The sequence below is a fragment of the Saimiri boliviensis genome, chromosome 5 (genome assembly GCF_048565385.1).
Source record: "Saimiri boliviensis isolate mSaiBol1 chromosome 5, mSaiBol1.pri, whole genome shotgun sequence".
Taxonomy (NCBI): domain Eukaryota; kingdom Metazoa; phylum Chordata; class Mammalia; order Primates; family Cebidae; genus Saimiri; species Saimiri boliviensis.
Window position 1 is genome coordinate 116,167,795 of NC_133453.1, and position 26,121 is coordinate 116,193,915.

At 36.5% G+C, this 26,121-nt stretch overlaps 1 protein-coding gene across 4 annotated transcripts in view; it reads right to left on the reverse strand.

Annotated features, from left to right (window-relative positions):
• Window positions 1–26,121, reverse strand: part of PTPN4 (protein tyrosine phosphatase non-receptor type 4) — a 227,740-nt gene that overhangs the window by 74,663 nt on the left and 126,956 nt on the right. For all 4 annotated transcript variants that reach the window (XM_074399851.1, XM_074399852.1, XM_074399850.1 and 1 more), the window contains exon 10: window positions 12,015–12,103. In XM_074399851.1, the coding sequence (XP_074255952.1) occupies window positions 12,015–12,103 (89 nt within the window). The remainder of the gene's footprint in view (window positions 1–12,014; window positions 12,104–26,121) is intronic.

A 26,121-nucleotide genomic window follows, 5' to 3' on the forward strand; every position in this document is an offset into this window, starting at 1 on the left:
ACCTGGTGTACAAAGCTGAAGGGAAGTAGTGAGATAAAGCATATATTTTCCTGATCTTCATAAAAAGCACTGAGACTGTCACCATTTTGTATAATATTAGCAGATTTTCTGTACATGCCCTTAATCAAAATGGGAAAATACCTCTTAGTTATAGTTAGCTATGTCTCTATTTTTTTTTTATCATGAATGGTCAATTTTATCAAATTATTTTTCTGCATCTATTGAAATGCTCAAATGGTTTCTCTATGTTAATTATACTAATTGACTTTCAGATGTTAAAGCAATCTTATATTCTTAAAATAACCCCCATTTGAACATAATGAATTGTCACTTTTATATATTACTGAATACAAATTGCTAACTTTTATAAAGTATTTTTGCATCTACGTTCATGAGTAACTGCAGTTTTCTCTCCTTGTAGGGTCTCTGTCTGGTTTTAACATTAAGGTAATAATTACATAAAACATGTTCCTTCTTTCTTTATTGTCTAAAAGAGCTTATGTAGAATTGGCCTTACTTCTGCTTTAAATGTTTGATAGAATTCACAATAAGGGGCCTAGAATTATTATGGTCAAAAGGTTTCTAACTACAATTTCAGCTTCTTTAATTGATACAGATATATTCAAGTTTTCTTCTCAGGTCATTTTTTTATTTGTGTCTTTCAAGGAATCTGCACATTTAATCTATGTTGTGAAATTTATTCATGATATTTGTATTAGTCCATTCTCACACTGCTAATAAAGACATGCCCAAGACTGGGTAATTTACTAGGGAAAGAGGTTTAATTGACTCACAGTTCAGCATGGCTGGGGAGGCCTCAGGAAATCTGCACTCATAGCAGAAGGCAAAGGGGAAGTAAGGTACCTTCTTCACAAGGCAGCGGGAAGGAGAAGTGCAAGCAGGGGAAATGCCAGAGGCTTATAAAACGATCAGATCTCATGAGACTCACTTATTATTATGAGAAGAGAATGGGGGAAACTGCCCCCATGATTCAATTAACTCCACCTGGTCCCACTCTTGACACATCATGGAGATTACAAAATTCAAGGTGAGATTTGCAGGGGGCAGGGGGGTTACACACAGAGCCAAACCATATCAATATTCAAACATTCAAATCTGCTCTCAATATTATTTTATTGCTTTTAATGTATGTAGGGTCTGTAATGTTATCCCCTTTTTCATTCTGGATATTGGTACAGCCTAACTTTAGAGATACTGAGGGCTTAGTTCCAGACTATCACAATAAAGCAAATACTGCAATATAAGGAGTCATAGAATTTTTTGGTTTCTCAGTACATATAAAAGTTATGGTTACACTACACTGTAGTCCATTAAAAGTTCAATATAATACAATAAAAACAACATTCCTAAAAACAATGTGTATAATAAAAAATCAGAGTAGTTTGTAAAAAATTCTAATAATCATCTGAGCCCTCAGAGTTGAGTCTTGACACAATGTTGATGGCTGCTGACTGACCAGGGTGGTGGTTGCTGAAGTTTGCTGTAGTAATTAAAGAAATAAGACAACAATGAAGTTTGCTGCATCAATTGACTCTTCCTTTTCTTCCTTTTCATTTCATAAAGAATTTTTCTGTGGCATGTGATGCTAAGCGCTATTTGCTAGCATTTACCTACAATAGAACTTCTTTCAAAACAGTCAATCCTCTGGACCCTGCTGCTGCTTTATCATGAAGTCTATATCCTTTGCTGCCATTTAAACAATGCTCACAGCATCTTCACCAATAGTAGATTACACCTTAAAAAATCACTTTCTTTGCTCATCCATGAGAAGCAAATCCTCATCTATTCAAGTTTTATCATGAGATTGCAGCCATTCATCCCCGACCCCATCTTCAGACTCGACTTCTAATAAGAGTTCTCTTGCTATTTCCACCCCATCTGTAGTTACTTCCTCCACTGAAGTCTTAAGCCCCTCAAAGTCATCTATGAGGGTTGGAATCAATTTCTTCCAAATTCCAGTTAATGTTGCTACTCTGACCTTCCACCATGAATCAAGAATGTTCTCAATGGCATCTAGAATGGGAAAGCCTTTTCAAAAGGGTTTCAATTTACTTTTCCCAGATCAATCAGAGAAATCATCCTCAATGGCCGCTACAGCCCTACAAATATATTTCTTTAAAAAGACTTGAAAGTCAAAATTACTCCTTGATCCATTAGCTACAGAATTCATATGTGACAGCATGCATAAAAACATCAACTTCCTTGCTATCTCTAACAGAGCTCGTGAGTGGCAAGGTGCATTCTTTGTCAATGAGCAGTAATATTCAGAAAAGAAATCTTTTTCTGAGAGGTAAGACTTAACAGTGGGCTTAAAATATTCAGTAAACCATGCTGTAAACAGATGTGTGGTCATCCAGGCTTTGACTTTCCACTTCTAGAATACAAGTAGGGTAGGCTTAGGACCTAGCATTTAGAGATTGCTAAATGAGCACTGGCTTCAACTTCATTCTGTAACATAAGAGTCAGTCAGTCCTTTGAAACACTGAAGTCAGGTATTAACCTCATCTATGACAGTTCCTAGATGGCATCTTCTCCAATAGAAGACTGTTTTGTCTACACTGAAAACCTGTTGTTTAGTGTAGCCATTCATCACTTAGCTAGATATTCTGTATAACTCGCTGCTTCACTTTGAACTTTTATGTATGGAGATGGCTTCTTTCCTTAAGCCTCAAGAACCAACCCATGCTAGCTTTAAACTTTTCTTCTGTAGCTTTCTCACCTCTCTTCTTAGTCTTCACATAATTAAAGAGAATTAGGACCTTGCTCTGGATTAAGCTTTGTCTTAAGGGAATGTTGTGGCTGGTCTGATATAGCCGTACCACTAAAATACTCTCCATATCAACAATAAGGGTGTTTCACTTTTTTATCATTTGGATGTTAAATGGTGTAATACTTTCAATTCCTTCAAGAACTTTTCCTTTGCATTCACAACTTGGCTAATTGGTGCAAGAGGCCTGGCTGTTTGTCTGTCTTAGCTTCTGACATGCCTTCCTCACTAAACTTAATCATTTCCAATTTTTTATTCAAAGTGACAGAAGTGCAACTCTTCCTTGAACTTGATCACTTACAGACCACTGAAGGGTTAATTGACCTAATTTCTATATTGTTGTGTCTCACAGAACAGGGAGTTCCAAGGAGAAGAGAGATGGGAATAACCAGTCAGTGAGGCAGAAAGAACAAATACTAATACAGTATCTATCACTTAAGTTTGCTATCTTACACGGGTGTGGTTCATGGCATGCCAAAACAATTATAATTCTACCATCAAAGATCACTAACACCACAACATATATAATAAAAAAGTTTGAATTTATAAAAACCTTCAATTTGACCATTTGCATGTCTTTTTTTGAGAAATGTCTATTTAAAAAATGAATTATTAGGCTAGTTTTTGCTGTTCCTTGTTATTCTGGATACTAGGCCCTTGTTGGAGGTATAATTTGCAAATATTTTCTCCAATTTTATAGATTGTCTCCATACTCTGTCAACTGTTTCCTTTGCTGTGTAAAAGCTTTTTAGTTTGATACAGTCCCATTTGACTATTTTTGTTTTTGTTGCCTGTACTTTTAAAGACCTACCCATAAAATCTTTGCCTAGATCAATATTCTGAAGCATTTCCTCCATGTTCATTTAGCAGTTTTATAATGTCAGGTCTTACATGTAACTCTCCAATCCATTTGGAGCTAATTTTTGTATATAGTGAGATAAGGGTCTGGTTCCATTCTTTTGCAATAGATATCCAGTTTTCTCAGTACCATTTATGGAAAAGAATACCTGTTCTTCACTGTATGTTTTTCCTTGTCAAAATTCAGTTGGCTGTAAATACGTGGATTTATTCCTCTGTTCCCTATTCTGGTTCTGTTGGTCTATGTGTCTACTTTTATACCAATACCATGCTGTTGTGAATACTAGAGCTTCGCAGGATAATTTGATGTCTTCCATCTTTGTTCTCTTGACTCAGTATTGTTTCAGTTATTTGGGATCTTTTAGGGTTCCCTATTTTTTTTTTTTCTTAATAGAGACAGGGTCTCTCTCTGCCATCCGGGCTGAAGTACAGTGGTATGATCATAGCCCACTGTAATCTTAAAGTGCTGGGCTCAAGTGATCCTCCCACCTCAGCCTCCCAAGTAGCTAGGACTACAAATACATGCCACTATGCCCAGCTAATTTTTAAACACATTTTTTATAGAGACGAGATCTCACTATGTTGTGTAGGCTGGTATTAAATGCCTGACTTCAAGCAATCCTCCTGCCTTGGCCTCCAAAAGCACTAGATTACAAGTGTGAGCCACTTTTAGGATTGCTTTTTCTCTGTCACTGGTATTTTGACAGACATTGTATTGAATCTGTAGAATGCTTTGAGTAGTATGGTCATTTTCACCATATTAATTTTTCTAAGTCATGAATATGGGACGTTTTTCTACTTTTTTCTGTTCTCTTCAATTTTTTTTCCCATCAGTATCTTGTAGTTTTGTTGTAAAGATCTTTCACATCCTTGCTTAAGTATAATATTTGGTAGGTATTGTAAAGGTGATTGCATTCTTGATTTCTTTTCCAGCTATTATTAGTATATAGAAATGTAAGCAATTTTTGTTCATTAATTTGTTTCCTGCAACTTAATTAAATTCACTTAATAGTTTTAAGAGACTTTTAGTGGAGTCTTTAGGCTTTTCTTTATGATCAGGCTTCTGCAAAGAGGAACAATTTGACTTCCTGTTTTCCTATATGGATGCTCTTTCCTGACTGCTCTGGCTAGGACTTCTAGTACTATGCTGACTAAAAGTGGTCAGTGTGGGCATCCTATCTTCTTTCAGTTCTTTGAAGAAAAGTTTTCAGCTTTGACCTGTTCTGTATGATGTTAGCTGCAGATCTGTCATTTATGGGCTTGATTGTGTCAAGATATGCTTCTCCTACACCTAATGTTGAGAGTTTTTACATGAGAGGATGTTGAATTTTATTAAATGCTTTTTATGTGTCTATTGAGATGAATGTATAGTTTCTGGGTTTCAATTTACTGACATAAGTATTATACTTACTGATTTGTATAGGTTAAACTACCCTTGACTCTTGGAAATAAACTCCACTTGATCATGGTGTATCTTTTTCATGTATTACTGAATCTGCTATGCTAATATTTTGTTGAGGAATTTTGCATCTATGTTCATTAGGGATACTGGCCTGTAGTTTTTTTTTTCTATTTTTTCCTTTTTTTTACAAACAAGTCTCAAACTGTCCCCGAGGCTGGAGTGCAGTGGCACTGTAGCCTTAACCTCCTCGGCTGCCGCAATCCTCTGACCTCGGCCTACTGAGTAGCTGGGACCATAGGCGTGCGCTAATATGTCCAGCTAATCTTTAAATTTTTTGTAGAGATGTGCTCCCACTATGTTGCCTGGGCTAGTTTTGAACTCCTGGGCTCTGGCAATCCTTCTGTATTGGACTCTCAAAGTGTTGGGATTACAGCCACCACACCTGGCCTCTTTTCTTTCATTCTGTAGAGACATGGTCTCATCCTCTGCCCAGACGAGTTCAGTTGTACAATCATAGCTCACTGAGGCCTTGAACTCCTGAGAGCAAGTGATCCTCCTGACTCAAGTCTCCTGACTATCCAGGTCTACAGGAATGTGTCACCACACCTGGCTAGTTTTTTCTTTTTTTGTTGTTGATTTTTATCACTTCAAAAAATACAAGTTTCAATTTGTTTACCCTTTGTATTATTTTTAGTCTCTATTTGATTTAGTTATGCTCTAATCTTTATTGTTTTTTCTTCTACTAAATTTGGTGCTTCGTTTGTTTTTGCTTTTCTAGTTCTTGAGATGCATCATTAAACTGTTTATTTGGACTCTTTCTACTTTTTTTATGTAGGCATTTATTGCTATAAACAGCCCTCTTAGTAATGCTATTGCTGTATTTCATAGGTTCTAGTAATGTTATGTTATGTTACTGTTTTCAATTATTCAAAGAAATTTTTGATTTGTCTTAATTTCTTCATTGACCCAATGGTCATTCAGGAGAGTTTTGTTTAATTTCCATGTATTTGCAGTTTCCAAAGTCCCTTGTTACTGATTTCTAGTTTTATTACATTATAGTCTGAGAAGATACTGGATATAATTGCTATTTTAAAATTTTGTTGAGACTTGTTTTGTGGCCTAACATATGGTCTATCCTGAACAATGTTCCATGTGCTGAGGTGAAGAATGCATATTCTGCAGCTCCTGGATTAAATATTCTTTACATGTTTATTAGGTTCCTTTTGGTCTGCAGCATAGACTACGTCCAATGTTTGTTTTCCGTCTAGATGATCTGTCTAATGGTGACTGTGGGGTGTTGAAGTCTCCAACTATTATGGTATTGGAGTCTGTCTCTTTATCTTTAATAATATTAACTTCATACATCTGAGTGCTTGAGTGTTAGGTACATATTTACAACTGTTATATCCTTTTGCTGAATTGATCCCTTTATCATTTGATATGGACCTTGTCTCTTTTTATGCTTTTTAATATTTTGTCTAAAATAAATGCTACTCTATGATTTTGATAAATGTAAATGTAAATTTACATGGCATTTTCCCTTCCCTTTACATTTAGTCTATTGTGCTTTTACAGGTGAAGTGAGTTTCTTGTAGGTAGCAGAGAATTGGGTCTTGATTTTTTTTGAGACAGAGTTTCGCTCCTGTTGCCCAGGCTGCAATGCAATGGCGCAACCTCAGCTCACTGCAACCTCTGCCTCAGCCTCCCAAGTAGCTGGAATTATAGGCATCCACCACCATTCCTGGCTAACTTTTGTATTTTTAGCAGAGATGGGGCTTGACCACATTGGCCAGGCTGGTCTTGAATTCCTGACCTCAGGTGATCTGCCTGCCTCGGCCTCCCAAAGTGCCGGGATTATAGGTGTGAGCCACTGTGCCCGCTGGGTCTTGATTTTTTACATCCATTCAGCCAGTGTCCAAGTTTTAACTGGAATTTAAGCCATATAAATTCAGCGTTGTTAAGTGATATGTGAAGATTTATTCTTGTCATTTTGCTAATTATTTTCCGATTGTTTTGTACATCCTTTATTCATTTCATCCTCTCTTATTGCTTCCCTTGATTATTATTATTATTATTATTTTTGGAGTAATAACCTTTGACTCCTTTCTTTTTCTCATCTACTCTACATATATCTGCTCTATTAGGGAATTTTATACTTTTATAAATTTTAAACTTTTATAATTTCATAAAAACATAAAATGTTATACAATACATGAAAATTTCATGTTTCATGTGTTTTCATGATGGTACACAGTATTCTTTCACTTCCAGATGCAGGACCCCCTCAAGCATTTCTTTTTTTTTTTTTTTTTTTTTTTGAGACGGAGTTTCGCTCGTTACCCAGGCTGGAGTGCAATGGCGCGGTCTCGGCTCACCGCAACCTCCGCCTCCTGGGCTCAGGCAATTCTCCTGCCTCGGCCTCCTAAGTAGCTGGGATTACAGGCATGCGCCACCACGCCCAGCTAGTTTTTGTATTTTTAGTAGAGACGGGGTTTCACCATGTTGACCAGGATGGTCTCGATCTCTCGACCTCGTGATCCACCCGCCTTGGCCTCCCAAAGTGCTGGGATTACAGGCTTGAGCCACCGCGCCCGGCTCAAGCATTTCTTATAGGATCCATATAGTGGTGATGAATTCCCTCTTTGCCTGAGAAAGGTTTTATTTCTACTTCATTTTTGAAGGACAGATTTGCTGGGTGACGTATCCTCAGTCAGCATTTTTACTGGTTTATCTGCACTTTGAATATGTCACCATATTTGCTCCTGGCCGGTAACGTTTCTGATTAGGATCTGCCATTGGTCTAATGAGGATTCCCTTAAACATTACTTGATGCTTTCCTCATGTTCTTTTTAGACTTCTGTCTTTTATTTGACTACAAAGTGCCCTGAAGGAGGCTTTTTCGGGTTGAATCTCTGTGAGGTTCCTTGAGCTTCTGGTATTTTCATCTATCTACTACTTGCAAGAGTTGGGAAGCTTTCAGCTAGTATTTTCTAAAATAGGTTTTGTTTTTTTTTTAATGTCTTTTCTTGACTCTTCTGAAATTTTCAAAAATTCAAATATTTGGTTGCTTTACAGTGTTCTGTCATTCAGGCTTTTTCATCCTTTTAAAAAATGACTAGATTATTTCCAAAGACCTGTCTTTAAGTTCAGAAATTATTTTTACCACTTAATCTAGTCTATTGTTGATGCTTTCTATTGTAGTTTTTATTTCATTCTCTGAACTCAGTTCCAAGATTTGTTGGCTTTTTAAAAAATATGTCTTGGCTGAATTTCTCATTCAGATTATTGTTTTCTTGATATCTTTGTACTGTCAAGCTGTTTTCTATCTCATTGCATTTCTTTAATATCATTATTTTATTTTTCAGGCATTTCATTTTATCATTTCTTCTATCCTTAACATCTGCACATCTGGTTTAACAGGTGCTTCTTCCAATTTTATGAACTGGCTGTCAAAGAAACAAACTTTTTCTTGTGATGTACCTATAGTGTTGGCTGGATAGCATGCTCTAGCTTTGGTTCTGGGTGGGTGCAGCAGCATAGTCTTCACATAATTTATTTGGCTCTAATCAGTGTCAGAGGTGTCTGTGAGTTTCTCAGTAGCTCAGGCTGTAGAGGCTGTAGTAAAGCTATACCAGGGGAAATGCCAGGAAGGTTGGTTTGTGGGCACCAGTTGTAGTGACTGCAGGCTGGGCATGCCAGTTTTTGGGTGTCCAGGTGGTATGTGTGGTATCAGTAGTACAGGTGGCCTATCCCTTGTGGTCCTTAGCTGCGCATGTGGGGACAGTAGTGGTAGAGGTAGGGTAGATGAGGCTAGTCCCTGGGCCCCTGGGAAGTGCCACAGATGCCAGTGGCAGGCAAGGTAGGTTCATTATTGAGCCCCTGAAAGGTGTGTGTGTGTGTGTGCTAGTAGCTGCAGGTATGGTCAGCCAACGCCCAGACCTCAAATGCGCTGGGACGTGGTGGCTAAGGGTGAGGCATATCTAGCCTCAGGCCCTTGGATGTTGTGTGAGGGCCCTCAGTTTTAAGTGGGATAGGTCAGTCTCCAGGTTCCTGAATGACATATACAGGTGCCAGCAGCTGGAATTGTCCTGTCTTCAGGCCCTGGATGTTATCAATGGTGATGGTGGGCAGGGCATGTAAATGTTCATGTCCTTAGAAGGTGTGCTGAGGTAGACCAGTCCCTAGGCCCCTGAAGGCATGTCCAGCTGTACAGTGGTCTTGCTGCTGGAGGATGTGAGTTGCTGTCAATGATAATGTTCCTGTGCAGGCAACTCCAAGGCTATGGTAAGCACATGCTTCATTTCCCTTCATGACAGGGACAGCCTCCCTGGCACACTGCACTGCCCATTCCGCAGGGTGAAGGACACTGCACGAGACAGTCAAGGACCTAGCTGCACCCTGGGTGCAATTAGTGTTGCAACTTCGCAGTTCTCTGTGTGAACATGAGTTGTCAGTGGGGTCTGAGATATGTGGAAATGCAGGGGCTACTGGGCCTCACTGCAGGATGTATTCCGATGGGGGCTGAGCTCTGAAAATGACACTGTGTTGCAACTGTCTGGATCTCAGGTATGTAGAGGGAGTGCAAACTCCCTCTCTGAAACAATACCATGGTGTGGACTTCAGGGAGCTCCCTATCCTAGTCTCAAGGCCCATGAAAGCCAAGGGGCTCTCTCCTAAGTAGGGCTGCAGTAATCTTTGGTGCAAATGTGAACTATTGATGATCTCTCCCTTACCTTTTCCTGGCAATGGGCAATTCCTCCTGGCTCTCAGGTGATCCTGGCTAGGCTGGCTACTCTGTTTCCACCTCCTGTGTCTCAGAGGTTCTCTGTCACTTCCTTGCTAAATTCTTCTGTTCTCTTTTAAATTTCCTATTCATTGTGTGTTTACCTACATGTTGATTTGGTCCTTCTTTATGGAAGATACAAGTGCCTCTGTGACTCTGCTCAGTCACCTTGAAGTCCCCTCTCTGCTTTTCTTTCTGTAGATACAGATTCCTATCTTATATTATTTTCCCTTTCTATGAAGAACTTCTTTTAACATTTCTCACAAAGCAGGTCTATTGGCAACAAATTCCAACAATTTCTGTTTGTGTGTGTGAAAGTCTTTATTTCTCTTTCACTTCTGAGGGATAACTTTGCTACAGACTTATAGGTTGGTGGGTTTTTTCTTTCAACACTTTAATAACCAAAATATTTCACTCTAGTTTCTTCTTGCTTACATGGTTTCTGAAGAGAAATATAACGTATTTTTTAATCCTTGTTCCCTGTGCTAAATGTGCTTTTTATATGCCCCCCCACCGCCTTTTTTTTTTTGAGACGGAGTCTTGCTCTGTCGCCAGGCTGGAGTACAGTGGCGTGATCTCCACTCACTGCAACCTCCGCCTCCTAGGTTCAAGCGATTCTCCTGCCTCAGCTTCCCGAGTAGCTGGGACTATAGGGGCATGCCACCAAGCCCAGCTAATTTTTGTATTTTTAGTAGAGATGAGGTTTCACCATGTTGGCCAGGATGGTCTCAATCTCTTGACCTCGTGGTGTGCCCATCCTAGCCTCCCGAAGTGCTAAATTGCAGGCATGAGCCACTGCACCCGGCCTATGTTTTCCTTTTTAAAAGATTTTCTGATTATCTGCAGTGTGACTATCTTATGTACAGGTGTGGATTTTTCGATTGTTTGACCTGCTAGGTGTTCTCTGAACTTTCTGATTCTGTGATTTGATGGCTGTCAGGAATTTTGGAAAACTATCAGCAGCTAGTTTTTCAGGTATTTCTTCTGTTCTTTTCTCTCTTTATTCCCATTATATGTCTTAAATATTGTTCTTTCATTCCTTTTTTCCCTTCACTTTTCAGTTTTTGAAGTTTCTACTGACATATCTTTAAGTTCACTCATTTTTTTCTTGTGTATAATCTACTGATAAGATCAAAGGCATTCTTCATTTCTGTTGCAATGCTTTTGATTTCTAGCACTCCTATTTAATTCTTTCTCAAAAGGTTTCCATCTCTGTGCTTACATTTCCACCTGTTCTTGTATGTTATACACTTTTCCCATATATTTTTCCCTTAGTATATTAATTATAGTTATTTTAAATTTCTGGTATAATACTTCCAAAATTTCTTCCATATCTGGGTCTGTTTCTCATCCTTGCTTTGTTTCTTCAAATTGTGTATACTACCATTTGACATGTCTTTTAATTTTTTGCTAAATGCTGGATATGATACATTGGGTAAAAGAAAGAAGTAAATATGCCTTTGGTGTGAAGCATTATGCTTACCTGGCAAGGCATAAGGCTATGTTTAATGTTTGTGTAAACAAACTGTAAGTGCCAGAAGTTATAATTTCCTCTGATATCTTTGTTTTTCACATCCCTGTTGTCTTTGGGTTTCCCTAAGGTACTCCTAAATAATCTAAGCCTTACAGTTATTTTAGTTGTGATTCCCTGTTATTACTTATCAGCCATGTTGACATGACAGTAAGGTGTGGGATAGGGAGGAATCATTCTTTCATCCTGTAATTAGGTCTTCGTGGTTTAGTGGTCTGTGTCTCTTGGCTGTGATCTTCAGTGCTTTTTTGGTCAACCCATCCTTAGATGAGATAAGAAAGCAGGAGGGGTCTAAATTGGGTATTCTCATTCTCCCACTTTGGTCAGACTCTGATAAAACCCACAATGGTTAGATGCTGGTAAAATAGTTTGCCCTGGGGGCAAATCTCTGTTAAAAAGACTGGAAAGCTCTGATCATCTTTCAAAAATTCCATAAAAGAAAAATTCATAAGCAATAATTTTTAATAAGTAATTTTGAAATAAATTATTTTGATGTCTTCCAGTAGATTCTAACTAAGTGGGATAAAGTATAAAGTTTATCTCACAAGTAAAATTACAACATTAAAATAGTTCAACAGCCACTGTTTTTAATATAAATTATTATATTTGGTAATAGAGTGGTAAACATAAAAGTATCAATGGATGTTCTTACCATGGAAATGTATTCATTCGTACCCTGTTCTTATAAATCAGAATTCCTCCTGACATCACTCCAATCATAATTTCATTGTTACTCTGATCCTTCAAAAAAAATGAATAAAAACATGATAAATCTAAATTAATGGGCTTTGTTAGAGAGATTTTTTAAAACAGGAGTCATTTTTATTTTTTAAACTAAACATGGCATTTTCAAAGGTTACAAAGAATTGCATACTGATTAGAGACCCAAATGGTAGTTGTTACCACATAAAAATAAAGACCAAATTTTAAACCAAACTGAAATGTGTTATTAAAATACATTATCTAAAGCAAAACGGACTTCCCAGAATTTATGACTAGAACTGGCTCTTTGGAGTAGGAACCTAGAATCTAGAAATCAGAGACCTTTTCCTCTGGTAGAATGATGACTTAGTATTCATTTTACCATTCCTAAAACTATTACAATCCATTTACTAAGCAGATGTGATGCTAACAATACAAACATGAATAAAACATGGAGGAGTTCAGGGTTTGGTGAAGGGGAGCCCAATAAAGCGGTATTTACAACATAATAAGAAATTCAATACCTAACATAATACATTAGAAACATCATGAGAGTTTACAATAGAGAACAATTCTTAGAGAGCTTAGAAGACCCCAGAGAATAAAATTTGAACTGTGCACTGAAGAATAAGTGTTTTCATAGTAAATTACTCAATTTGAATAGCTAACTTACATTAATGAGAGAATGGGTAGAACAAAAATACATTTCTTAGATGCTAATCTACCTTGAAACCATTTTGCTTATTTAAAAGATTCTACAAGTAATCTAATATAGAAGGCATGCTTTTACCACCTACCATTCATTTAATCAGAAGACAGAACTTATTAGTGAAATATAAACTAAATTTTATCATTGTCTCCTTAGAACAAATACTTTACAGTATAAATCACATCTAATGAAATAAAATCTTATTAAGCTGTTAGGTAAGATCATGCATAATTGGTTAAATGCAACAGTGTATATTAATTTGCATGGCTGCTTTTTCTTTTGACTAGCAATAATCAACATTATTTAAGTGCACTATTATCAGAGTGTCAAAAATCATGTTTTAAAGGACATCAATTAGAAGTTTGGATCAAGACGTGAAACTGAGCCTAAATGATGGAGGGGTAAATATATACTCCTACTAGTATATCTGCTTCCAACTTCATGAAACATTAGAGAAGATATACAAAAAGCAAAAGAATCTGTAACACTTAAAAAACAATCTATAACATATGAACATGTTATCAGTGGACCAGATATCTTGAGAAATCCTTAACATATAAAGTGATAAATAAGACTAGATTTACTGAGAGGAAAAAAAGTTCATAAAACCACAGCCCAAATTATGTAGGAAAGAGACTACTCTATGTGGAGTTAAAAACTGAAATGAAATTTTCAGGTATGTTCAGATATGATGGATAAAAGAATTGAGAGGGCCTCCAAATTACTGTCAGGATAATCAGGTAGGGAGTAGCTGTGGTAATTAGCTCCTAACAATCCCACAATCCCACTTCAACTGGATTCAACTAAAGGAAATAAACATGTGAAGCCTGTCTAAAATAGCTATTGTGGACAGTAGGTCCAAAATTTAGAATTAAGGGTAATCTTCAGAAAGGATGAATAGAGAGCCCCAAATTGAAAGAGGCAAACTACAGGCAAACTGTAGCTGGCTTCATATTCCTTCCCATCTTAGCCATCAGGTAAGGCAGACTACAGTAAAGAGAAATAGCATCTGCAACCAAGAAATCCCAAATACAAAAGAGAGCACATAAACAAAGATCACCAAGTATTTGTGGAAAGCTAATACCATTAGAGAGGTATACCAAACCCAGTAAACAGATAAACCAATCAAGATACAATGTTAGTAGAAAAACAAGTTTAAAAAATAACATGTTCAGAAATATGCAGGAACTCAAGTTTTAAATTATAGATATCCAGACTAAAGTGGCAGTTCCCAAGGCATTCCTAGACATGGGTAAGATAAAACAAGAGAAGAAGTATTATAGCCTTCATGGACACGAATGTTATTAATTCCAATGTCTACAAAAATACAATTTGACCATCTTAATTAAAAATATCTTACTTTGCTTTTCTTCATATCACTTATTATTTACTACTGTACCATAAATTTAATAAATAAATTACTCACTAGAACCCAAGTAACAAAGAGTAGAGCTATTTACTGAGTTCCTAAGCAAAGAAAAAAAGTACCTTGTATTCTTTTGCGGAATGAATTGTTCCCTATTATTGTCTGTATGAAAATGTCTTAGCTGTTTAGCTTGGCATCCAAGGCCTTTATATAACCATCCCCATTTAATCTCCCCTCTCTAATTAGTAAAAATCTTCTACTCTAGCCAGGCCATTTTTATGATGTGTTTTGTGCGCCCACAATTCCATGTTAATACTGTTCTCATGCCTTCTTCATATCTCCCTGCCAAATCAAGCCAAACCAAACCGAAGTCTAGATTACATCCGTTTTCTCTGTAAAAACTTTATTAGACATCTACATGCTTCTCTCATATTTATCTGTTTCTTAAACCACTTATCTGAAAGACCTAATTATTGTGCAGATAAGGGCTAAGATTGGGCATAACAGTGTCTTTCAAATTATATGTGGTAAAGGATCAGTTATGTTTTGTTGTTTTTGTTGCTTAAGTTTCCAATCGGTTAGCTACTAACGCTTTTGAAAAATACACTAACATGCTTTATGTCAGACTGCTGTAAAAGTAGCTAAATCTTACACTCAATTGCTATATGTGTCTTCATGAAGCAACTACAGTTTACAGAATGGCAACAGTCTATGGATCATACTTGGAACATCAATGAACCATTACAACACTTCATATTCCTTCAAACAGCTTACTTCTCAAATAAGTTATTTGATTTCTGATGGTACTTTTATGTTTACACTTAGGCAGTCATATTACTGGAGAATGTTTGATATAAAATCAGATTATAAAGATCTGTGATGAGCTTTATGTAGTTACCTTTGGAACTAAGATTAAATGATAATTCAAAGGGAGAATTTATAATGTGCAGTAACTATATGATTTGACAATGTAAATTCAGAGCAACTACAAAAAAAGAAAGGAAAAGGGAGATACAAATTTTAAAAGTTAAAAATTTTAATTGATCTAGTAATAACTGACATGGTAATTATAAGCACTATTTTCAATATAGGATAGGATAAAGCAAATAAGTAATTATAGGATATGTGAATTCTAGAATTCCTCGAGCCCTAAGAACCAAAATATTCTGCGTATCTCAATATAGATACTATATAGATACTATGCTAGTACGGACAGATCCCAACTCTATACGCTTAAAAAGCCTAGAAACAATTACCAACCCAGTAGGAATAAGCATCCTCAGCACCTACACTGAGATTTCCGAAATATCATTTTCCATTAAAGGGGCTTCTTCAAGAAACGGCTAATTCCATGTCTGTGGCAAAACATCTTAAAAACACCCCTGTAATCTCAACACTTTGGGAGGCTGAGGCGGGCGGATCACAAGGTCAAGACCAGCCGGACCAACATGGTGAAACCCCGTCTCTACTAAAAATACAAAAATTAGTTAGGCATGGTGGCACATGCCTGTAATCCCAGATACTTGGGAGGCTGAGGCAAAAGAATTGCTTGAACCAGGACCCAGGAGGTGGAGGTTGCAGTGAGTCGAGATCGCACCACTGCGCTTTAGCCTGAGCTACCGAGCAAGACGCCGTCTTCAAAAAACAAAAAACAAAAACAAAAAAGCACCTAGATAGCTATCAAAGACTAGGGTAAGGTCATCTTAAAAGGACTTAGGAAGCTGGGTGCAGTGGCTCAGGGATTAAAAGGATTTAAGAGGCTGGGTGCAGTGGCTCATGCTTGTAATCCCAGCACTTTAGGAGGCTGAGGTGGGCAAATCACTTGGAGTCAGGAGTTTAGAGACCAGACTTGCCAACATAGAGAAATCCTACCCCTACCAAAATAAAATAAAATAAAATAAAAATTAGTTGAGTGTGGTAGTGTGCACCTGTAGTCCAGCTACTTAAGAGGCTGAGGTGGGAGAATCACTTGTACCCAGGAGGCAGAGATTGCAGTGAGCTGAGACTGCACCACTGTACTCTAGCCTGGGCGACAGAGTGAGACCTTGTTTCAAAAAAAAAAAAAAAAAAAAGGCTTAGGAGCCAAAAACAGACACATCCCTCCTTGTGACCAAAGATGAGCTAATTTGAGCTTTAATAAGGAGAATAATTTTTTTTTTTTTTTTTGAGACGGAGTTTCGCTCTCGTTACCCAGGCTGGAGTGCAATGGCGCAATCTCGGCTCACCGCAACCTCTGCCTCCTGGGTTCAGGCAATTCTCCTGCCTCAGCCTCCTGAGTAGCTGGGATTACAGGCACGTGCCACCATGCCCAGCTAATTTTTAGTATTTTTAGTAGAGACGGGGTTTCACCATGTTGACCAGGATGGTCTCGATCTCTTGACCTCGTGATCCACCCGCCTCGGCCTCCCAGAATAATTTTACTGTATTAAATCTTATCAGTAATATCTAATCCACCACTTCATATTCATTACCTTGAAAACTAGGTAAATAAAAGGAAAGAATCAAATATTCTTTTCCACGCCTTTTCTATATGAACTATACCACTGGGTAACTGAATAGTAAAAGAAAGAAAATGACCCCTTATAAAATCATTCCAGCAAATAAATAAAAACAAAGAATATTAAGACGTCTCCGTTTTGCAGCCTCCGATAAATTAAAGGATCTAGGCATACAGCATAAATGGCTGCTAGCATAGAATAAGAGCAAAACCCAGGCATTACGCACCACCTGAAAAAAGAACGTAACAGAGATCAATCTTGAATCTAGAACAAGCCTCTAGAACACGCTGCCAATCTGCAGGAAATGCAGAGAACAGCAAATCATGTTGAATTACATTATAAATATGTGATCAAGTAAAATCCAGACTGTAAAAAACTACAGGTGAAATAGTCCAGTGCTTTACAGGTACATTCTAAGTACAAGAGAAGAAGGAACAAACTGTAGATTAAAAAGAGAGATCTTAGTTACTGTGAGTCAAATAAAACACACTAAACAACAGCAAGACCAAGCTATAGTTTCTAGGGAGGCACACTTAGGCAATAAAAATCATGAAAAAAAAATACTACGTAGGAAGAAGCTGTTATTGGGAAAAGGTTTCTAGAGTAGCTGGCAACATTCTACTGCTTGAACTGGGTGGTAGTTACAAGGATGTTTGCCTTACAATAATTCAGTAAGATATATATATAGATATATAGATATATATATACACATACACTTGTCCGTGTTTTATTTTACAATAGTATGTTTAAAAAGAGCCAGAAAAAATGATATTTAAGCTCAATACAAATGGATGCTCTAACATTTTCTGCACATATCCCAGTTGTTCATTTAACCTTCTCTTGTGGTGTACAGAACGCCATCCCCTCCTTTCTTCTGGAGACTACTACTCTATACGCAAACTAATTAGCTAGTGTACTTAAATATTCTGATCTCTCTATTGTCACATGTTAACAGTACAATAACCCAAACCCACTCAATGTTACAATGTGCATAAAAACAGTAATTTTAAGTGGTGGAGACAGCGGTTAAAGTAATTTTCTTAATTACTTTTAATTATAAAACAATTTCAAAACAATATACAACAATTTCAAATATCAAATAAGAAGTCAAACACTCCCCTCCTCACCTTCCCTGCCTCTTTCCCTCATTCCCAGAGATAACCACTATTAACACTTTGGTGTATATTCTCCTATATCTTTATGTTTATACAAGTTTTTCTATCACATCTATAAATACTTTAAAGGATGGAGTTTCAGTAATGGAAGTGATCAAAGATCCTATTAATATTTGCCCCCGCAAAAGATTTGTACAGATTTATATTTCAATAATGTGTTAGTGTCCACTTTCCCATACTCATCATCAAAAATTTTAATCCTTTGAGCTTTTGCTAATCTGATAAAATCAGTATCTTCTTGTTTTCACTATTAGTGACAACTGCACAATGTTAGTCACCTGTATTTCTCCTGTGAAAAGTTTATTATATCTGTATGCCATATGTTTCTATTTACAAGTTTAAAAAAAATTATTCCTTTGGGGAAACTCTTTATAAAACATGAATATTAAAACATTTTTCTGTAATATATGTTGAATTTATTTTCTTTTACCCTGTAGCAGCATGTTCTTTTCCAATATGTCATTTCTTTAAAATTTTCATGTCCATATATTTTTAATGTAGTTAGGCATAAAGGCATTAAATAGGCTTATACATTCATTAATGATGAAAAAATATTTGTGTGCTTTACATAGGCCTAATGGAGTGAGTATGAGAATGCAAACAAATTATTCAGTAAAACAGAAGACAATTAGTGAGCTACTGATGCTTTCATAAAGATGCTTGATATAGAAAGATGGTTGACAAAAAATAAAATAATGCTATGTCACAATGAGTGAAAGCACACATCAGAATTATAGAAAACCACCATGTGATCTGAGTACAGTAGGGTGACGTGGATAAAATCATATGTATAGCTCCAATCTGACAAAATAGTTCTTTCTCTGTTCCAAGAGATTACATTTGTAAATTATTTGACTATTTTAATGGACCTGTCAAAAAGTCTTCAAATGCATGCAGGTTAGAAGTGAAGTTTCGGAAAGATGCTATAAATTGGCTCTTAATACAGAAATAGGGATAATATCGTCAAGTTACTTAACTTTTCCATGTCTCATTTTCCTCATCTGTAGTGGAGATAATAATACTCTTTATAACTGCCTCACAAGGGTGTTATAAGGATTAAATGGGATTAATATATATAAAGCTCTAAGAAGGATGGCAAGCATGCAGTAAATGCTATATAGGTATTTCCTGTTATTATTATCTGCGTCCTGTAGAGCAAAAGCCCTCAAAATTACTGTTCTCAGTTTTTCTTGGTATTCTCTCATCACTGTTTTTGGCCATCACTGCAACTCCAAAACTGCTCTTGAAAAGTCACCTGTGACCTCCACTTTTCTAATCCAGTTCTGTGTCCTCATTTTATCTGACCTAACAGCATCATCTGATAAAGCTCACTGCTCCTGATTTACTTGGCTTTAGAGACACATATTTGTGTCTTTGATAGAAAGGCTCACCTTTCTGAATGACTGTTCCTTCTTGGTTTCCTTTCCTGGTTCTTCTTCATCTCTTCAAATTCTAAACATTGAAGTGTTCCAACTTTGAGGACCTATTCTCTTCATTGTCTACCAAATTTACTCCCTCAGTGCTCTCATCTCATGATTTTAAATACTAACTATAAACTAACAATTCCCAAGTGTATTTCTAGTCCAGAATTTTCCTCTGAACTGCAAGTCCAAAAATTGAATGGTCTACCCCTCCTTCATTAGGATTTATGTCTCTCCAAATTTAACATGTCCCAAGACAAATTCTTGACTCGTGCTCCTACTAATCAGCTTCTCCCAGGTCTTTCCCAACTTAGTAAAAGTTCAGGCCAAAAGCTATGGAATAATTACCAAATCCTTTTTCTCTCACACCCCATAACCGGTACATCATAAAAGCTGTCACTTCCATATTCAAAATATATTCAAAATCTGATTATTGTTTACCGCCCCAATACTATAAGAACCACTACCTTTCACTTGGATCACTGTAACAGTCTCTTCCTTTAGTATCTTATAGTATACTCTCAAAAGCCATTGTTATATTTTTAAAATGTAAACCACAACATGTCTTTTATTGCCTAAAAACTCTTAATGGTTTTGTTTATAATTAAATGCTGAAGTCCTTAAAATGTTTTTTAAAGATGTGGTGGCTTCATGTCTGTAATCCCAGCACCTTGGGAGGCTGAGGCAGGTAGGACTGCTTGAGCTCAGAAGTTTGAGATCAGCCTGAGCAATATAGCAATACTCCATCTCTACTTTAAAAAAAAAAAAAAAAAAAAAAATCAGCCAGCTTGGTGGCACATACCTGTGGTCCCACCTACTTGGAAGGCTGTGTGGGAGGATCACTTGAGCCCAACAGACTGAGGCTGCAGTGAGCTAAGATTGCACTACCTCACTCCAGCCTGGCTGAGAAAGCAAGACCCTGTCTCAAAAAAAAAAAAAAAAACCAACTTTGTCTGCTTTGACCTCATCTCCTGACACTCTCCCCTCTCCTTGCTCACACTACACAAGCCATACTAAACTCTTAGCTATTATTTGAATTGCTATATTCACTATTTCATTGCTCTTTCCTCTGCTTAGAATAATCTCCTCCCAGATATGTGCATGGATTCTTCAGATCTGTTTACCTTCTCAGTGAAACCTAACCTGATACCCCATTTGTCTTAATTCCCCTTTCTCAGCTTAATTTTTCTTTACAGCTTCTATTAATATCTGACATATTACCTACTTAATTTTTTTAAAGAACTTAAGTACTATACAGTAACAATTCTTAAATGTAAAATTCAAAATTTTATACAAATACACACACACAAACCTATTTACACTCCAACATAGCCATAACAAACGAACACATAGAATATTTTGAAAAACCCAGAAAGCTCCCTCATGGGCCTCACAGTTAATAAATATTTCTCCAGGCTGGGCGCGGTGGCTCAAGCCTGTAATCCCAGCACTTTGGGAGGCCGAGGCGGGTGGATCACGAGGTCAAGAGATCAAGACCATCCTGGTCAACATGGTGAAACCCCGTCTTTACTAAAAATACAAAAATTAGCTGGGTGTGGTGGCGCGCGCCTGTAGTCCCAGCTACTTGGGAGGCTGAGGCTGGAGAATTGCCTGAACCCAGGAGGCGAAGGTTGCAGTGAGCCGAGATCGCGCCATTGCACTCCAGCCTGGGTAACAAGAGTGAAACTCCGTCTCAAAAAATAAATAAATAAATAAACATTTCTCCAGAACTGACTGCTATTCTGACTTCTATCAATATAGAATGTTATTTCGCCAGTTACTGAACTTTAATGGAATCAAATAATACATACTCTGATATACCCGTAATTGTTCATTTACAGTTTTGTTTCTTGTCCCCCCAGAATGCAAGCTTTGGGAGAGTTAAATTTTATCTACTTTACTCACTGCTATATCTACAATGTCTATAAATGAGACCATATTACTTCATGTACCCAAAATCGAAGCCTATGTACCCTACTCAACCCAAACCATCGATACATCCTCCTCTACAAAAGCAAATTCAAATATAAGAAGAAGCAACTCAGATGTGCAGATATCAATGTAAGCACACAGGGAACAGGAAACAGCAAGAAAATATGATATTTCCAAAGGAATACAATAATTCTCCAGCAATAGATCTTAAACAAAAAAAAAAATTTTCAAAATCCCAGCATGAACTTAAAAATCCAAATTATTGACTTTAAAACTCAGTGAGATACAAGGGAATTCTGAAAAATACAAAGAATTCAGAAATATTCAGGATATGAAAGAGAAATTTATCAAAGAGATATGTTTTTTAAAAGAACCTAATAAAAATTCTGAAGCTGGCTCATGCCTGTAATATCAGCACTTTGGAAGGCCAAGGTAGGTGAATCACCTGAGGTCAGGAGTTTGAGACTAGCCTGTCCAACATGGGGAAACCCTGTCTTTACTAAAAATACAAAAATTAGCTGAGTGTGGTGACACGTGCCTGTAATCCCAGCTACTCGGGAGGCTGAGGCAGGAAAATCGCTTGAACCTGGGAGGCAGAGTTTGCAGAATTGAGATCACACCACTCTACTCCAGCGTGGGTGACAGAGCGAGACCTCATCTCAAAAAAAAGTAAAAATGAAAAAACAAAACTGAAACTGGAGAATTCAGTAAAAAAAAAATTCAAAATACATCTGAATACTTCAACAACAGACTGTATCAGTCCAAAGAATGAATCCTGGAACTTGAAGACAGGTCATTTGGAATAATCCAGTCAGACAAAAATAAAGAAAAGAGATGAAAAAAAAAAAAAAACAAAAAAAAAAACGAGCAAAGCCTTCCTGAAATTTGGGGCAAGATAAGTGGCCAAATTTACAAATTATTCATATCCCCAAGGGCAAAGAAACAGAGAAAGGATTAGAAAACCTACTTAACCAAATAATAGTTAATAACTTCCCATGTCTAGTAAGAGATTTAGACATTCAGATAAAGGAAGCTCAATGATCTCCAGGCAGATAAAATGTAAAGAGGTCTTCTCCATGGCACATTATATTTAGACTCTCTAAAGTCAAACTTCAAGAGCAAATCTTAAAAACAGCAGGAGAAAAGTGTCTACCAGAGTATCAGTAAATTTCTTAGCAGAAACTTTATAGGCCAGAAGATAATGGAATGATATATTCAAAGGGCTGAAAGAAAAAAACCTGCCACTCAAGAATACTATATCCATCAAGATTATCACTTATAAATGAAGGGGAAGCTGGGCACGGTGGCTCACGCGTGTAATCCCAGCACTTTGAGAGGCCAAGGTGGGCAGATCATGAGGTCAAGAGATCGAGATCATCCTGGCCAACATGGTGAAACCCCGTCTCTACTAAAAATACAAAAATTAGCTGAGCTTGGTGGTATGCACCTATAGTCCCAGCTACTCGAGAGGCTGAGGCAGGAGAATTGCTTGAACCCAGGAGGCGGAGGTTGCAGTGAGCCGAGATCATGCCACTGCACTACAGCCTTGCATCTGGCAATGGAGAGAGACTCTATCTCAAAAAAATGAAACAATAAAATTAAATTAAATTAAAATAAATAAATAAATGGGGAAATAAAGCCATTCACAGACAAATAAATCCCGTGGGATTTCTATACCACTAGATCAGTTCTGCAAGGTATGTTCAAGGGCTTCCTAAACCTGGAATTGAAATGATGACATTTACCATCATGAAAACACATGAAAGTACAAAACTTAATGGGTAAAGAAATAAAAAGGAGGAAGAGAAAGGTCTCAAACAATATCACTACAGAAACCCATCAAAACAAACTATAAGAGAAAAAGAAAGAAACAGAATATATATTAACAACCAGAAAACAATTAACAATATGAAAAGAACAAAACTTCACATATCAATAATTCTGAATGTAAATAGATTAAATTCTCCTCTTAGAAGACACAGAATGGTTGAATGGATTAAAATACATAATTCAACTATATGTTGCTTACAAGAAACTCAGTTTTTCATTAAAAACACAAATAGACTGAAAATAAAGGTATGAAAAAAAATTCCACACAAACGAAACCAAAAGTTAGAAGTACCCAGACTTATATCAGATAAAACAGATTTTAATTATTTCAATATTAAAAAAAAAGATGAAGGTCATTATATAATGATAAAGAAATTGATTCAGTAAGAGGATATAACTATTCTAAATATATATGCACCAAACATTGGAGTACCCAGATTCATAAAACAAGTATTAGTAGATCTAAAGAGAGACATAGACTGCAATACAATAATAGTGGGGAACCAACACCCCACTCTCAGCATTAGTCAGAATTATCTAAGAAGAAAATAAAGAAACACTGGACATAAACTGAACACTAGATCAAATGGATCAAATAGACACAGAACATTCTACTGAACAATGAAGAATATGCATTCTTTTCATAAGCACATGCAACATCTTCCAAGATAGGCCAGATGTTTGGCCACAAAACAAGTTTTAAAAAATTAGTTAAAAAACATGCTCCTAAATGATCATTTGGTCAATTAAGAAGAAAATTTAAAAATTCCTTGAAACAAATGAAAATGGAAATACAACACACCAAGACCTATGCAATACCTCAAAGGCACTGAAAATAGTGAACTTTATAGCAGTAAGTACCTATATTTAAAAAAAAAAAATCAGAAAAAAAAAAATCAGGAAAAAAAAAATCAGAAAGATTGCAAGTTAACAGTCTAACAAAGCATCTCAAAAACCTGGAATGGCAAGAACAAAACAAGCCTAAAATTAGTAGAAGAGAATTAACAAAGATCAGAGTAGAAATAAATAGTGACCATAAAAAATATGAAAGATAAATGAAACAAAAAGTTGGTTCTTCAAAAGGATAAACAACATTAATAAACTATTAGCTAGACTAACCAAGACGACAGAATATCCAAATAAGTAATATCAGAAATGAAAAAGGAGACATTGCAACTGATACTACAGAAATAGAAAAGATCATCAGAAACTATTATGAACAACTACAGGCTGACAAACTGGGAAACCCAGAGGAAATAAATTTCTGGGAACATACAACCTACCAAGACTGAATCAAGAAGAAACAGAAAACCTGAAAAGACCAATAATGTGTAGTAAGATTGAAATCAGTAAAGAAAGGCTTCCAAAACAGAAACGCCCAGGACCAGATGGATTCAAAGCTGAATTTTATCAAATAGATGATGAATTAATAAACATTCTTGAAACTTGTTAAAAAAAAAATGAAGAGAAGGGAATTCTCCTAACTCATTCCATAAGGTCAGTATTAGTATGATACTAAAACCAGACAAGGATGTAAAAACTGGAAGAAAGAAAACTACAGGCCAATATCACTGAAGAACACAGACACTAACATCTTCAACCAAATACTAGCAAACCAAATCCAACAGCATATTAGAAAGATAATACGGCACAATCAGCTATAATACATTATATCAGGAATGCAAGGATGGTTCAATACATACAAATCAATAAACATGATAAATCACAGGAACAGAGTGAACAAAAACCGTATGACCATCTCAAAATACACTGTAAAAGTGTTTGAAAAACTTCAACATCTCAACAAATGAGGCACAGAAGGCACATGCCTCAAAATAATAAAAGCCATATATGACAAACCCAAAGTCAACATACTGAAAATAGAAAAGTTGAAACTGTTTCCCTTAAGAACTGGAAAGAGACAAGGATGCCCACTTTTACACTGTTATTCAACATAGTACTGGAAGTCCTAGCCAGAGCACCCATGCAAGAGAAAGAATGAAAAGGTATCTGAATTGGGAAAGAGGAAGTCAAATTGCCTCTTTTTCCTGATGATATGATCTTACATCTTAAAAAAACATAAAGAATCCATCAAAAATGCTTAGATTTCATAAATGAATTTAGTAAAAATCAACATATAAAAATCAGCAGCACTTTATACATCAATAATGATCTAGCTGAGAAAGAAGTCAAGAAGGCAATCCCATTTTTAATAGCTACAAAAAAAAAAACAAAACAAAACAAAAAAAAAACCTAGGAATAAATTTAACCAAGAGGGTGAAAAACCCCTACAAAGAAAACTACAAAAGACTAATGAAAAATTTAAGATGAAACAAACAAACAAACAAACAAACACAGAAAAAATCCATGTGCTTGTATCTGAAGAGCTAATACTGTTAAAATAACTATATTGCCAAAGCACTGTACAGATCCAATGCAACCCCTGTCAAAATACCAACATTGTTCTTCACAGAATTAGAAAAAAAAATCCTAAAATTCATAGAGAACCAAAAAATAGTCCAAATAGTGAAAGTAATCCTGAGCAGAAAGAACAAAGCATCAACTGATGTTAAATATATTACAAGGCTACCAGAACCAAAGCAGCATGATACAGATATAAAAACATACACACAGACCAATAGGACAGACTAGAGAACCCAGAAAGCCAAGTATTTACAGCTAACTGACCTTCAAGAAAGTCAACAAGAACTTACAGTGAAGAAAGGGCAACCTCTTCAATAAATGGTTCTGGGAAAATTGAATAGCCACATACAGAAAAAAGAAACTGGACATATATCTCTTACCATATACAAAAATTAACTCAAGAAAATTAAAGACTTAAATGTAATACACAAAACTATAAAGATACTAGAAGAAAGGATAGGATCTTGCTTTGTCACCCATGCTGGAGTGCAGTGGCATGATCATAGCTTACAAAAGCCTTAGACTTCTGGGCTCAGCTGATTCTCCTGCCTCAGCCTGAGTATCTGGGACTATAGGCATGTACCACTATGCCCAGTTAATTTTTTTAATTTGCAGAGATGAGGTCTCACTATGTTTACCAGGATGGTCTTGAACTCTTGGGCTCAAGCAATCCTCCTGTCTCGGCTTCCCAAGGTGTTGGGA